The 16,565-nt window shown below is 35.2% G+C and overlaps 1 protein-coding gene across 1 annotated transcript; it reads left to right on the forward strand.

Annotated features, from left to right (window-relative positions):
- The first annotated feature begins 357 nt into the window (after nucleotides 1-357).
- LOC149828777 (uncharacterized) lies at nucleotides 358-1,118 on the forward strand. The gene has a single exon (XM_090016967.1). It carries the CDS (start codon nucleotides 368-370, stop codon nucleotides 785-787), a length of 420 nt encoding a protein of 139 aa, XP_089873093.1. The 5' UTR covers nucleotides 358-367; the 3' UTR covers nucleotides 788-1,118.
- Nucleotides 1,119-16,565: the final 15,447 nt, after the last annotated feature.

Here is a 16,565-nt window from a genome sequence, read left to right on the forward strand (position 1 = left end):
TATGAATATCTGATAGGGCACGGACTGAATTACAGATGACCTTTTTTTTTTGGCTTGTTATGTTGTTGAGAAAAGTGTTTTTATACAAATTAAAAAAAAACTTTAAAATATTTTTTATAAATGTATTCAGCTCGAACCGATCCTGGGCATAGGCTGTTCAAGCTCAGCTCGATTCCAACCGAGCCGAGCCAGCCCAGCCCAAGCTCGGCTTGAACCAGGCTTGTATGCATAAAAGTATAAAACAAACACGCGGGAGACCCGAGTCCGAATCCGGCTCCGGCTCCGGCTCCAGAAAAGGGCAGGCCCAATCAAATGTCCACGAGCGAGCGAGAGAGAGATCCCCATTCTCCTCGACTTCTTCTTCCTTATGCGAAGTCCGATGGCGGGAGGCATCGAGAAGATGTTGGGGGTGGGCCTGATCTGGGGCGCCACCAACGCCCTCATGAGGAAGGGCGCTCTGGTCTGGGACCGCCGCCGATCCCAACTCCACCACCACCACCCATCGATCGTCGACACGGCAAGGGAGTGGGCGGCCCTCCTGCTGGTGTGGCAGTACACCCTGCCCTTCCTCATCAACCTCTCTGCCTCCGCCGCATTCTTCGTGGCCCTCGGCCGCGCCCCCATCTCTCTCGCTGTCCCCGTCACCAACGCCGTCACCTTCGCCTCCACCGCCCTCTTCGCCGCCCTCCTCGGCGAGCGCACCCGCCTAGCCCCCGCCCTCCTCGGCACCTCCCTCGTTGCCCTCGGTGTTTGGGTTTGCATCCATTCCTCATTACCCTCTGCATAATCTTGATCCCACTCCTTCTCCCACGTTCCCTTTTCTTTCTCTTTGTTCTGAATTTTCATTTAATTGATGTTGTTTTGGATGTTGTTCATGGTTTCTGTTCTTGTTCGATCTGGTTTGGGGTTTTGGGAAGAAATGTCATGAACAAAAGGCTGTTTCTTACTTTCCTGTACTCACTTACACCGGGATAAGTTGGGATATGATGTCTTGTGCTTAGCAACTCAATATTACAAAATGACCCAGTTATCCAGAAAACTTGAATAAGTTGGTTTCTGGATTTTGAAAGCCTATTCCATGCACAATTTTGTTATACAATATTGTATGAAATCCAGAATTCGTATTTTGTTGGGAATGCATGCTATTTCTCCTGTGAGATATGGAAAACTTAATGGTATTTACCATTAATCAAACGAGTGAATCATTCATTTTCTCATGATAAAATGGTTTGCATTTAAGCAGATTTTGAAAGTGTTTCCTGTGAATATGATCTCGAAGGAAAATCAGACACGTTTATGTAATCAATCTTCGTTGACGGTCATAAAAAAAGAACCAAAAAGAAAAGAAACAGAAGACTACATCCCGTGGTTTTGTCTCCTGAACTGAACAAGCCAAAATGCCAATAACATACTTCTTTTCTTATGGAAGAATCGGACATTGTTGGAGCCTTGATCCAACACTTTAGACTCAATGAGTCCACTCTTGATGGGTCGATGCATATTTTTTATTGGAATTTGTGTGTTTGTGTGTGGATATTTTGTGGCGCTCGACTTTATGGTACTCTCTAGTAGAAATTTTATAGGTGCGCACCTTATCTGGTTAATCTCACCCATAGATGCGTTCAACTTGGTTTGCTTATTAAAGACCACACATAATGCAGTTGGTTTTGACTAAAAGTATGAACTCCTTTAGCCAGTAAAATTTTGGTGCATTGTCAACCTTTAATTTCTGAAGCTCTTAAAAAGCCTGCTTACACAACATAATCGAACAATCCAAAACATGTTTTTTTTCTTATTAATAAACCATGTAGACTGGATCAACTGCCCATCTGATAATCTGGTAAAAGAAAAACAATTAAATAACCAATCATCACCTGAGAGAACTAATTCTTATAACCAAAATAATTGCTTGTGTGTCAACACAATCATAGTGATATCTGCATAGAAAACAATCTCCAATGGGCCCATCCTTTTTTTTTTTTAGAAGAAAAAGCTGGGGGATTAGAGCTCCCCCTCGAATTGATATATAAATGCAACTACAGATTAGCAGGCTGTGGAAAATCACTCCACCATAATCGACTCTCCCCTGTGCGACTAACAAGACTAACCAATGGGCCCATCCTTGCTGTACTACAATTCACATGTGCCAAACTCATGATAGAAATAAACAAGGTTGTGTTGACTGTGGATCCATCTCTAAAGCAATCCTTCTATGCATTTTTTTGTCTAGAAGTGTTTGTCCATTGCAAACCCATGAACATCAATGTGCAGGCAATTGATAACCAGTACCTTGGTATAAGGCCAATCAAGCAGCTGCCTGTGCAATTTGTTCAGTGACGACAGCTGACTGAACTACCTGTATTTGTAAATAAAGTGGTACAAACTAGTAACCATATACATCTACAAAACAGAGTATCTTGGTATAAGGCCAATCAAGCAGCTGCCTGTGCAATTTGTTCAGGACGACAGCTGACTTAACTACCTGTATTTGTAAATAAAGCGATACAAACTAGTCACCATAATCTACAAAACAGAGACTTGAAATTGGCACAAACAAAAATGAAGATGCAAACTACTATCCTTCTTACAAAGTCAAACAAAACAGACATAACTAAAGAAACCATAATTAAAGAAGCTAGAGTTTTGTTCTCTTGCCAATTTTAGACAATGATGCGTTGTCTCAAACTACAATTAGTATGGGTAAGAGATTCATTAATAAACAGTAATACACTAAAGTAAAGTATCTATAGAAGAAGAAAAACAAGAAAAATGTGCAGACCATTCATCTCGCCCGAAACTGCAAATGAGTGCATCCAACACAAGCTCATTTTCTTATTGTCGCTACGATGATTGTGAAGAACAAGGTTCAAAACAAAAGGGTGCCCATTTAGTTTGCTTTCATTCTAAAAAGACTCAAAGAACACCAACATGACCAAATGAGCAGCCTAAATATGTTTATAATGCAGACCGGCTTATTATTACAGTATAATGGGTACAACTAAGCATAAGCCGATACAACAAGAGAGTGCAACAAGATAATGTTTATGCAAACCCAAACTAACATCAACTACCATGATGATATAACTGTTAAAGATATGCCTTAAAAGAACATCATGTAACCCATCAAGTTGGAACATGTTCCAACCAACAAAGGAAAGAACACATAAGCACTACTAATTTGTTATAACATTCCTTTCCCTCAGCCCACTGGAAACACCTATAACTGTTTACCACTGAATCAATTCATGCAGAAGAAACAGAAGGGGAGAAAAAGTTTCAGAAGTTCAATACTCATGTTATGCCATGATATTAAGAGGAGAAAAAACAAAGGATGTTGAGTCTTCCTAAATAAAAATCTAAAATTTTCAACATCTGACAATAGAAAAAAATACACTGAATACCCTATAGAAGATATCACATTCCTTAAAAGATTCTTGAAAGTCATAGGCCACCATGGCAATGGGAGATACCAGGGAAACGTCCACATTAATGTTAAATATATCAACAATATGAGTTCAATGATTATCAATATAATGGAGCTAAAGGTAGTGATGTTAGACGTTAATGAAACTACATATTTGATCAGTAAAGAGTAATTTCGCCTAGAAGGTAGATTCACACATAACCAAATCTATGAACTTATGAAATTCGCATAACCAAATCTATGAACTTCCTATAACTAAAACTTGTCAAAACTTTGCACATATTTCACTAAATTCACACATATAGTATGAAGTTTGCATAACCAAATTTATGAGTTTTTTGTAATTAAAACCCGTCAAAACTACGCAAATATTTTACTAATTTTATATATATAGTATGAAGTTTGCATAACCAAATCTGTCAACTTTTTGTAATTCAAACCTGTCAATACTTCGTAAATATTTCACTAAATTCGCATATATAGTACGATGTTTGTATAACCAAATTAACAAACATTCTGTAATTGAAACCTATCAAAACTTCACAAATATTTCACTAAATTTGCATATATAGTTTGAAATTTGCATAACAAAATTCACGAACTTCCTCTAACTGAAACCTGGCATAACATCGCAAAAATTTTATTAAATGTGTATATATAGTTAATAGATTTTTTTAATGTGGGAAAGAGGGGATTTACTCGGATATGTTAAAATACTTTTTGAAATTATGGGGATGCCATATATGAGCCTTGATCATCCTTCGCCTGACGAAAATGTAGGATCCAGGCAAGTTCTCCAATCTTTGTATCCCGAATTGCACCATCAAGACGCTCGAATATGCAATAAAGATCAAAGTGTATTAATATCCATTCTTAGAATAATGAAAATCGAAATAAATAAATGAATACAAATGAATGATCTGAAAAATTTACCTTTCTCAAACTTGAGGGTCCGTTTAGCTTTTAGTTTTTCTTTTATCCTGACAATGCTCCTGCACGGGCATGGAAATGATTGCAGCTTTGAAAGCACATCAGTGTAGGTACGACAATTTGAGAGAGGAAGAAGACTTGGTTCATTATCCCTAGTGTCAAGGCTCGAACAGGAAAATTTCAGATGATCAGGTTCTAAAGGGAGACCTCTATTTATAGTTTTTCAAATGGGTCATGGTTCATCGGGTTCTTTCAGATTTGGATCCAGTCCAAATGGATCAAAGTCTATCCCAAATGGGGATAAGACTCATCCAAAATAATCTTCCTCTCATGAAAATTATGATCATGCATATATTTTGCATTTTATACATATATTTTTATGCATGATCCGTCGAAAAATTGTATTAAAAACCCATTCTTATCATTATTTTTGAGAAAATACTTTAAATTAAAAAATAAAGGTAAAATCACATATTTTAAGCTCTTCTCTGTATTTTTCAGTGTTTTGCTTAGTTTAGAACTTTTTAATATGTAGTTTAATTAAATTAAGAGTTTTAATAATGATTTTTTTTAGTTTGTTTAGAAGTGCTCTTTAGGGAAAGACATTTTTCCAGAAGGAGGCTTTTCAAAATTTAATTGAACTTCTTCAGAAAATCATGTGACCTAAAATTTGTAATATAAAAACCTAATTTTTAGCCATAAAGGGCATCTTTCCCCTTGGATTTTACACAACCTCTATCTCCCTCCCCCTCTTCTCTTATTTCCTTGTTTCACTCTTGGCTGGTTCCTCCCTCGGTTCTTCTTTCCCTCCTTGTTTCATCTTGCTTCTAATCTTTGCTTTCATTGGCTTCTTATTGTCCCCATCGTCAGAGCTACGTGCAGTCCAGAGGAAGACCACGTTCTTCTTCTCAACCCCTCAATCGAAGGTAAATCATGAGGTTTGCTTCTTCCCCCTGTCTCTCCATAGATTATTATTATTTAGTTTTTATTTATCTTGTAGAATATATGCATCATATTTTATCATGGCATATAGAATAGTTTAATCTTCGTATACTCATTGCATTTAGTTTAGATTGTGTGCTTTCATTCATTGCAAAAAAGAAAAGAAAAGAAAAATAGATCGCATAACTAGCATCGCGTATAGTGTAGTTTAGTTTTTGTCATGTCATCGCATGTGAATTAACATAGATCGTTAGGTTTAAAGTAGTTTATTTTTATGATTTTCGTGATTTTAAGCTAGTTTAGATTCAGATTTAGCATAGATTTAATTTAGATTAGGTTTTTGGTAATTTAGTATTTATTATATTAATTAATTAGTTTGTTAATAACCTAATTAGGGTTTTTGCAGTTTCTTTTAGTTCTTTTTAATTTTCATAAGTAGATCTGAATACTTTCTATTTATTTTCAGTATTAGGTTAGTTAGTTAATTTTTAATTCATTTTCTTGATTATTTTAATTAGTTATTCAATTAATAGCTTAAATTAGATAATCAGTAGATAGAATAATTAGTTATTTGATTATTTTAAATTTTTTAGCTGAATACGATAGTTTAAATTTCTGTTAAGTAGTAGTTAGTTAAGTTTATTTTAAATTCTAGTATTTAACTTATAATTTAGTTATTTTAATTGATAATCAATATTTCATATTTAGCGTATTTAATTCTAGCTGATTTAGATAGTTTTTAATTATATTCTTTTATTAGCAATTTTAATTTCACATTTTAATTCCTGTTTTCACGTTAATTATATCAAAATTAATTTAGTTAATTTCATTAGATTAATTGACATTAGTTTAGCTCAATTAGTTAGCTGATTTCCTTTTCTTAACCAATTGAGGATTTGCTTAGTTTAATCAATATTAAAAAATTTTTATCGTATTTTCTGCAGATTAGGGTTAGATTAAGGTATTGGTTAGTGTGGTTTTAATTGAATTCACGTCACTTAGATTTAGCATAGATGTGATGTTTGCTTGTTTGAATAGTTGTTAATTAAACACCTAGCGTCAATTCTTGTTTCTTTTAATTCATTATTAATTAGTTAGTGGTAGATAGCATAGGTTAGTTTTTATTATTATTTAGTTTTAGATTTAGTTAAAGTTAGCTTTACAATCCGTACAGTAGCTTAGCTAATTCTATTAGTTAGTAGTCACGTTAGTTATATTTTTAAAACTCTTGAATTCTTTGATTAGTCGGTTAGAGTGTTTCTTGTTAAGTAAATTAAATTTCTTGAATTAGTTAGCTGTTTGTATGTTTGACTTCTTGAAAGTAAATTTAGTCAGTCTTTATTCCTTTCTTGTTTGTTAGTTCACTAATTAGTTGAGTTTCTTGAATTCGGTTAGCTTGTTTTCTTGCTTTCTTAGTTTGTTTATTTTGATTCATTTCAAGATTACATAGTTTGTTATTTAGTTAGTTTAGTTGTTACATGTCAGTTACATAGTTTGTTACATGTTAGTTATTTGTTACAAGTTTATTAGTTAGTTTGTTAGATTAGTTCTTGATTTTTCTTGTTTAAAATATTAGATTTTGGTATTGTTTCTTTACATTGTTCTGCTCGGTTTGTATTTTTGTTTTGCAGGGAAGCGCTCGGACGTGCGTTAGGCCCCTCAAAAGTACCCCTAAAGAGCCCTCTGAGGTCCCCAAAAGGTCTCCTCAAAAGGCCCTTCGAGCCCTCAATCAATAAAGTCTAAGAACAATAAGCAAAAGAAGGAAGCAATGAAGATAAAAGGGACTAGAGCTCAAGCATTGAAGACCCTTTTTCTCTTTTTCTTTTAGATTAGGTTTATTTAATTCATTAATTTGGGGTTTATAATAAAACCATTTATTATTCTTTTTGAGCCCTCTGCAAGAGGGTAACAAATTGTAATAGTTAGTTATTTTCATTTATTTTTATTTTAAAGGCAATAAAGCTTATTATTGTGTGAAACACAAAGTTTTCTCTTGTTCCTTGAGTTTGACCCGGATCTCACCCTAGTGTGAGCCGGTTTTTATTATTTGGTGTTTGTCTTTCACAAAACCAGTTTTATTAAAAATATATTTTAAAAATCTATTTCATAAAACTTACACCAGATAAGATGAGGATAAGCCAAATGACTTATCCTCTATCTCATATACAGGATGACAAAGCGGTTTGGCCATTCCTGATTGGGACGACCAAACAAACTGTCATCCCAAAGGTAGGACAACTAGACCACCCATCATCCCATGATGGGACGACACTAGGTGTAGCTATTCAGACAAGGAAGATGGGTTGGACGACTACAAGCCCACTGTTTGTGTGACGCTCTAAAATTTGCAAAAATTTTGACTATTTTTTTTGAAATTTTATCTTAAATAATATAAAAAATTAGTGAAAGAAAACTTAGATTGTGAAAATTGAATCAAGAAAAAACATTCTTAACATTCAACTAAACTCAAGATTCAAAACCAATTACCTTTTCTTTATAATTCAAAAGAAAGTTTATCCATATACAATCCATTTATAAAATCTGATCAACTATAAATACGCAGATACAAAATGTCAAAATTCAGAATACGTGAAAGTCTCAAAATACACAACATTCTCAAGACTAGAAAGGTCTAGGATCGAGCTCCAAAGATACTCAATTTTTGCATTCATCGGCACCAAATACACTCTAAACACCCCAAAAATTTCTCATCCATTCTCAAACAATCCCCCTCGTGTTGTGCCAACCCTGTTAGATCTGTGTAACCCCAAGTTTGTGTAAAAAAACTACCATTTTACCCACTTTTATTAGGAAAGTTACCACTTTACCCCTAGGTCATCCCAGACCCTAGTCAGTCAGAGTCAACCAAGCTCATTGGTCAGTTCAGAACAGTTAGAATATCAGTCATTTCAAGCTCATCTGAGCTCACAATGAACATACAATTTCTATTTCTGATCATTCCTGCCAAAATGGGATCATTTCTTCAGAAATGAGCTCATTTCTCACTCAAATCCAAGTCAATTGTCTCTGAGTCAGTTATTCCCAGTCAGTCATATTCTTCTGAGTCTAGCTTGAGCTCATCAAGAGTTTAAGTGCTCCAGTTCTAGTTCAAAACCACTTTCAATTGTCCAGGAGCCTATTTTAGCCCATTTCAGCTCATTTAGCTGAAATTGAGCTGAGTCCAGTCAGTTGAGCTAGTGTTCGAGCTTCAGTTTTAGTTCATTTCAGTATTACTGATCTTTGTTCTAGCTCGGACCTAGCTCTGGTCTGTGATTCACTTCACTCCAGTGACAATTTCTCTAAAAATGACAGCTTTTCTTGATAATTCAGTTTGGGAGTTCAGTCGAGTCAATGTCTTGTCAGTCCGTTCGAGTTTTGAAACCCTAAAACCCAGCTCAATCCAGTTCATTTTAATTCAATCCAGCTTAAACCCTAATTTTCAGTGTCATTCTAGCACGATAGAGCCTAAAAACCATTTCTTGAACTATTTTATGATTTTTATCAAAATTATCACTTTTTGAATTGGTGCAAGTGTCAATCAAGGTCCAATATCCAAATATCTCCATCCAGGGTCTGCATTTCGCATAACATTTCATGTCATTTCTCATCATTTCATAACATTTCATAACATTTCATCACATTCCATTTCATTTTCAAGATCCAGAACTCCAATTTTATAAATTCCAATCCAGATTGAGTTTTAAAAGTTTTCAGAAATTAATTTCAAACCCTTGGTTTTTAAAATTGACATTTTTACCCACAAGATTCTAAATTTGGAAATATTTTTCCGAGAAAAACAATTTGGATTCTTTTCAAACTAAAATTTTCAAATTTTAAACTGGATTTGCTTTGCAACGAGGTATGAAACTTCAAATTCAGAACTCATTTTAAAAACTGCCAAAAATAACTCATTTTATCCAGAAACTTTCTAAAAAGACTATTCTACCCCTATGATCCTCAAAATGAATTTCAAAATTGAAAAAATGGGCTCACTCTGAGATGGCTTATCCATTTCCATTTCCTTTTTATTAAAAAAAAATGTGTTTCTTTTATTCTCTTTTTATTTTCTTTTTATTTATTTTTTTTATTTTATGTTTTTAGAGAGATGAGACCCACAAAGGGGTCAACCAGCCCTCTCCTCTCTTTCCTTTTATTCCCTCCTTTTCTTTCCTTTCTCCCTTTTTCTTCTCTTCCTCTTCTTTCTTTTCTTCTTTTCTTTCTTTCCCTTTTTTCTTCTTTTCTTTCTTTCTTTCTTTTTCGCTCTTTCTTTCTTTCTTTCTTCCTTCTCTTTTCTCCCTCTCCTTCTCATTCACGTACAACCTTTTTCTTCTCCTCTTCCTTTTCCCTTTTCTTCCTTCTTTCCTTTCTTCTCTTCCCTTTCTTTCCTTCTTCCTTTCCCTCCTTTCTTTCTTTCCCCTTTCCTTGGTCCAGCCACCATAAGACCCCAACCCTTTCTATTTCCCCAAAAAAGGAGGACATGTTAGACTCTCTCCCTTGGACAACCCTCTCAGCTCAAGACCTTCTCTCCATTGTCTCTCTCACCCTCTCTCCTTTTCCCACTCTCAGCCCTATAAAGGCCTCCTCCACCTCCAGCCACTCCCACATTTGCAGCACCACAGGAGTGCCTCCAGCCACCTTCCTCATTCAACCGGTCTACCCACTTCCAGCCACCTTCCACCTCCATTAAGTGCAGCTGCCCACCTGGAAGCAACACCAACCTCCTCTAATCCATAGCACGCCCTCCTTGGCTCCAACCATAGTTGCCCCTCCAAAGCCATCTTCAAATAACTCCAACAGTCGTAGCCCTCCCTTCAACACCCTCAATAGCAGTTGTTGCTGCCATTGCTTGAAGCACCCCCATCCGGCAGCAATCTTCATCCTCAATCGTGGTAGCTGGATCCCTAAGGTAAGGTTCATACTCTTCCTATTCTTTTTTTTTTAATCTATCATTAGTTTTTATTTGATTGTAAAAGGCTACGTAAAGAGGCGATTCATCCTTTCGATGGATTGAATCCCCCCTTACAATGGCTAACACTAAATCCAAATTGTATCTCTGATCATTTTCTTTAATTGTATCATTATATTTATGTAGATTTCATGCCTATTTCATTCATTTAGTTTAGCCCATTAAAATTTTATCTATTGTTATAGGTTTTGATTTTAAGCATAGAGTCCGATCGTTATTTCATGCAAAAATCTTCGTCAAAAAAATATTAAAATTTTTATATTATTTAGGTTTACATGTTATTGATATTCTGCCAAAATTTTTAAGTAAAATGGAGTTCCTAAACCCCACTGAATAAATCGAATCACAAACTAAGATTTTACCCTTCTGGAAATTTCAGATTTCATTTTATCTGTCTCGTCGGCCTGAGATCTCCCTCGTTGGAGATCCGATTCACTCTAAACAAATTATAGTAGATCCACAGTGGAATATACTAACTTCCTGTATTTTTTGGGATTTTTAGAAATAGATTTGACCTCAGTCAAAAATCAGATTTTCCAGACACTTGTGAAAATCTTAATTTCTCCTTGTCAGGGTCTAGACCGATCTTAATCCACTGTGATACTTCAATCTGTAGGTTGGATGCCAAAACTTTTAACATAGGAATTGTTTCTCATTATTCCTTATGTCATTCCTCAAAATTTGAGAATTTTAAGAGCATTTTAGGTATTTTTTCCAGAATTAAACTCCCTATCTGTCAAATTCCAGTGTGTGAGAATTACAGAGATTTAGATCTCTGATAATCCTCTGCTCCTTTCCAAACCATAGCTCGAATCCTAATACTGTAAAAAGAGGAATTGTTTCTCTGTTTGTCAGGAACACTCTCCCAAAATTTCAGTCATTTTCTTCACTGTTTGTTATTTTTCGCATAATTGTTCTCAAAACTTGTCAGTCTGCCCTAAGTCCTAGACTCACCGGATTCTGATTCGACTTGCCGGAGCTGTCAAGCCCCGACCATAGGTCAAAACCAGAATCTGTAAAAGGCAAAAATCTTTGCCTATTTGTCCTCTGTCACCCTATAAAATTTGAGAAATTTATATGGTAGTTTAGTACAAAAAATTCAGTTTAGATTTAAAATTTTAGGCAAAATTTTGATTTTTAGAATTTTTAGTTAATTTTCTATATTAAAAAAATATCAAAAATATATATTTTCGAGCTTCATTCTGTTTTTAGTGTTAGTCTAGGTGTCCATGGAAAATTTGGCTTAATTTCAAGTTTATTTGCCTTGTGTGTTAGTTTATTTTTAAATTTAAAGTAAAAAATCAAGCGAAAATAAAGTTAAATTCAATATTTTGAGATATTTTTGCCATTTTAAGGTTTTTATCATGTGAATAAGCATATAGTATCATATTAGGGTCAATTTTAATATCATTTGTATCTCATATTTCAACTTTTTGCAAAATTTATTTTAGAAAACCCTGGTTTCAAGGCCATAGTCTTGCTATTAGGGGCATTTCGGTCATTTTGACCTCAATTTCAAAATTTCAACCTTTAATTCTCTAAGTTTTCATACATATCATCATATTGCATTATATTGTGTTTAATTTTATTTCATTTTATTTTTAAATTTCCAAATTTTACAAAAATTCTCTCAGAAAACCCTGATTTTAAGGTCATCAGGGGTATTTTGGTCATTTTTACTCCAATTTCAAATTTCCAAGTTTATTTTCGAATTTGATTACTTATTTATTATGTTTATATCAAAGTGGGTATGAATTGGGTTTATATCTAAATAATATCCGATAATTTCTAATATTTTCAGATAAATCCAGATAAACCTATATTTCTGTGCTAACATGTTTTCTAGTTTTGCAGGAACATTCAAGAAGAAGACTTAGCTATTTTATTTATTATTCAATTCAATATAATATCAAAGTTGTAATATTTGAAATAAGATTTATATTTTCTGCTTAGAATAGGACTGCATTGCATATAGTTTAATTTCTGCAAATTTCAATATCTGATGTATCATTCATGCATATTTTTTCAAATCCACTATGATTGATACGAATGACACGTGCACAAGCTCATAGGGAGTTGACAAACTTGGTGAAATTCATATTTATGGCCATAATCAGAATACGAAGAAAACCCAGATTTGTGATCTTCGTATTAGCCACATTCAGCCTACACTCTTAAGCTAACTTCAAAACTGCACTGCATCTCTCAAAACTCAAAAGAATTTTCTCAATTCCTCAAAGAATTCTCTTTCAAATTTATATTCATTTATTCAATTTGCATCATTTTCAAACTCATTTCCCAATTCCATTTTAGAGAAATCGATTTTCTCAGAACTTTCTAAGTCTTTCTCAGGAAGTGATTTTCTCAGAACACTGAGTTTTCAAATGACATTTCAAAGTATTTCCCAAGTTCAAATCATGATTTTCCAATGTTTTGACATTCTCAATGTTATTTTTAAAGTTCAAAAATTAATTTTCTCAAAGATCTGATTTTCTTGAGAATCCATTTTCCATTTCAAAAGTCATTTTCCAATGAACTTCCTGATTTTCTCAGAATTCTCAAATCCATTTCCTCAGAAAAGCAATCCAAATCTCAAAATCGATTTTCTCAAAGTCTAAGTTTTCCCTAGAATCTATTTTTCAATGCAAATTTCTATTTTCCAATGAAATTCAAAGGTTTTCTCAAGAATTCCCTTTTCAAACACTTTTCCAGTCATTTTCCTCAATTTTTTAAAGCAAACATCATATTTCTCAAACTTGCATCTTTTTAAAATTTTATAGCACATGCCTGATTTTTTGTGCATTCTAGAAAAATAGAGCATGATTTATATAATTAAACTTAGTCAAAGCACACATTTGATCCTTGGTTCAATTACCCCTAGTAAAGGCGCCAGGAACAGTTGAACCTCGTACCGATAGGCGGATTCCATTCCATGGAATTTTCTCACAAATTTTTAAAACGAAGGCGAGTAATTTTTAGAACCAATTTTCATACTTTGGTCGAGTTTGACTCACAAAATCGTTTCTCTCTCTCGCAGAGGGAGGGGGAAAATTTTTGCGATGATAACAGGTTTGGCGACCGAGATGGGACCTGTCTTCGTCTGATCAATTATGTGCTTTGACTTAGCTCAATTATCAAAATTGTATTTTATGGAATGTCAGCTTTTACTTTCTGATATCATGTGAACCTAGGAGCCTAGGCTTGAACCCAGCTGACATGGATTGCATATAGACTAGGTATGGTTTGGTAGGACCAATTGAGGAGAATTATGCATGCTCACTTAGACTTAGGTCTGAAATACAACACTCCTTAATCTAGGATTTGTATGAAAACAATGTTTCTTTCTTCAAAATTTTCAAAATTCTATCTCTTTAGGATTTAGAGTCCTCAGTTTGCTTGCATGTGCTCATTTTTCAAAAAACCATCCCACCTATCTCTACCCGGTCTTTACGTTGCTGGGCTCTCTTTCAGAACCATAGTTCGGGACAGAGCCTCACAACTGGGTCACTTATTTGGGCTAACGCTCCCTGCCACGTACCAAGGGCCATAGTCCAACGTATATCAGCAGGCGCTCAAGGATGTTGGGAAAATACAAGCTTAAAACTGGAGATAAATTTTTATGCCACGTACATCGAGACTCGACTCGAGTATATCGGCATAACATGATTGCACACAGTTGATCTGAGCCTAGAGTTAGGATTAGGGTCCTACAACCATTTTTAAAAATGATGCATTTAGAATCAGCTTCTTAGGGAATGTTGTATGTGTATAATTGTTTGTGCAGGATGTGATTGAATACATTTTCCTTTATTTCTCATTTCTCTTTTATTTCCCTTTGACATCATTTTCCAAATTTCATCTATTTTTTCAACAGTTTTATCAAACCTTGAATGATTTTCAAAAACCTCATATTTTTCCTCAAAAAGTCCAGGCGATTTTCCTTTTCCTACCTTTCCTCTGGATCTCGAATTTCCAGCTTTATCCTGCCTGCAATTATTCAAATGTTTAAATTTTGTCTTCCAAATTCTATCCAAAATTTCTATCTCTTTCATCATCCTCAATATCTCCTTCTTATCTTGATTTCTCCCAAAAATCCTTTAATCTAAAACCATTCCTTTGTCCTACAAAGAATTTTGGCATTGTGGAGTGATTCATACCAGATCCAGGAAGAAAACAGCGTCGCTTCAACACCTTAGCAGTAACAACGAGCAAGAACTGGATTCACCATGATCTGTCAGGAAACAGAATCAACAAGCCAATGATGATGTTGATCCTCAGATGCATGTCATGTTTCAAAAGATGATGAGTAAGATGATGGCAGAGCAAGCAGGGGCCAGTTCTGGCAAGATTCCTACTAAGAAAAAGATCAAGGGCCGAACATTGAAGAAATAATTGAAGATATCCAAGAAGCGTATCCAGCATGAAGATACATCTGATGAGTCAGAATCGGTTGGTGACACCAATAAAGAGTGTGAAGTTCAACAAACTTTTCAGAAGATAACTCAGGGGCAGAGGTTAGCCATCGATTCCAAGGATCAGTCTGTTAATAACCCTGACCAGCCACAACTCAGAGACGTGGTTAAAATGGTTAAGGATCTGTAAGCTCGCGACAAGGGCAAAAGGATTTTCACAAGCGAAGATTTTTATGATGGTTTAGATGAGGATGACAGCCTGGAGGATTTCTCCCGTAAATTTGTCAAATTTGATGAGACTGGCGATCCCAAGGCCCACCTGGCTATGTTCTTTGCTGAATGCAATCGATTCAAGCAGGATAATCGAGCTCTCTTCCTTTGTTTCCCTCGCAGCCTGGAGGGAACGACTGCTAAATGGTACTCAGAACACATCAATCCCATCGAGTTAAAGGAATTCAATAAGGTGGTCAATTTGTTCATTGAACGATTCCTTTTTAACACCGAAGCGCTGCTAACACTGAACCATCTCTACAATACAAAGCAAAGAGATAATGAGAAAGCTAGAAACTTCATCTGCAGATGGAGAAGCACTTGCAATAAAATGAGAAATCCCATCTTAGAGGAGCACACACTCCAAATTATTCTGAACAATTTCTCACAGCCTTTGAGAGGTCTTATCTTCACCTCGCCTTCCAAATCTTTCACTGAGCTTACTGAATGGGCTGAGTGGCTCGAGATGAGAATGGAGAATGGGGTCTATGATGGCATCACCCTCGTCAAGAATAATCAAGATTCAAAGAAGAAGGCAAATTTCACCTTCTCCACCAATGTTGGCTGCAGTGACAACAAAAATAGCAAAGGCAATCATACGGGGCATAAAGAAAAGTCTTCAAAGAAGAATGAAAAATTGAGTCAACAGAAAGAGAAGATAAAGCGAGATGGTTGGGGTGACGATCGTCAATTTACTCCTCTTGAGTAGCCTCTCGATGAAATCCTTGAATATATGTTGACCAAAGAAATGGTAAAGCTCCCAAGAGCCACAGATCCTTCCACGATCATGGGAAGATTCATGGATTAGTTCTGCAAATTCCATCTGGCAGTAGGATACGATACTGACCACTGTTTCGTCTTTAAGAACATCGTTCAAGATTGCATTGATAAGAATCTCCTCGTTGAAGATAAAAAGAAGGACCAGTCATCCTGACTGAGCTTTTCTCTCAAGAAGCTGACAACACTAGCATTTTCTCATTTCTCATCTTGCTTTATCATTTTAAAGGGATGATGTAATCTCGTTCGTCTTTCCTTAATTTATCATTTTTTCCCTTCAATGATTCAATAAAATTATGAATTTTCCTCATAAGCTTGTTCTCCTCCCTTGCAAAATATTCTTTCATGAGAATTGATCCTCTTCAGAGTCCCTCATGAATCAATCAAAAGTCAGTTGCTTTGTTATCTTCGAAGAGCATTCTTCGAACATCAATTATCTTCCTTTTATCCAAATTTTCTTCCCCTATTATACTAGGGCACTATTTTGAAAATTATCTTCAAAACATCCTGTATGCAGATGGGATCAAATAAATCTCTCATTTTGCACGCATGTGCATCCATTTACATCATTTTGCATTCATTTGCATTTGCATGCATTCATCCACATTCATTTGCATCCATATGCATCAAATTCATTTCCTCTTCAGGTTAAGGGATAAACCTGAACTTCCCATTCAGGATAAGGGGATAATCCTGAGACCATTCATAGAAGTAACACAATCCTCTATAATGGTTCAATATAATGCCAAATTTCTACAAACAGACCTCCGGGTCGACCAATTCTGTCAAAACCTTCGGTTACAATCCTACCAATATCAGTCATTTTCCAGCCTTCGGGTTACAA

The sequence above is a fragment of the Nuphar pumila genome, chromosome 9 (genome assembly GCF_984573655.1).
Source record: "Nuphar pumila chromosome 9, dmNupPumi1.hap1.1, whole genome shotgun sequence".
Lineage (NCBI taxonomy): Eukaryota > Viridiplantae > Streptophyta > Magnoliopsida > Nymphaeales > Nymphaeaceae > Nuphar > Nuphar pumila.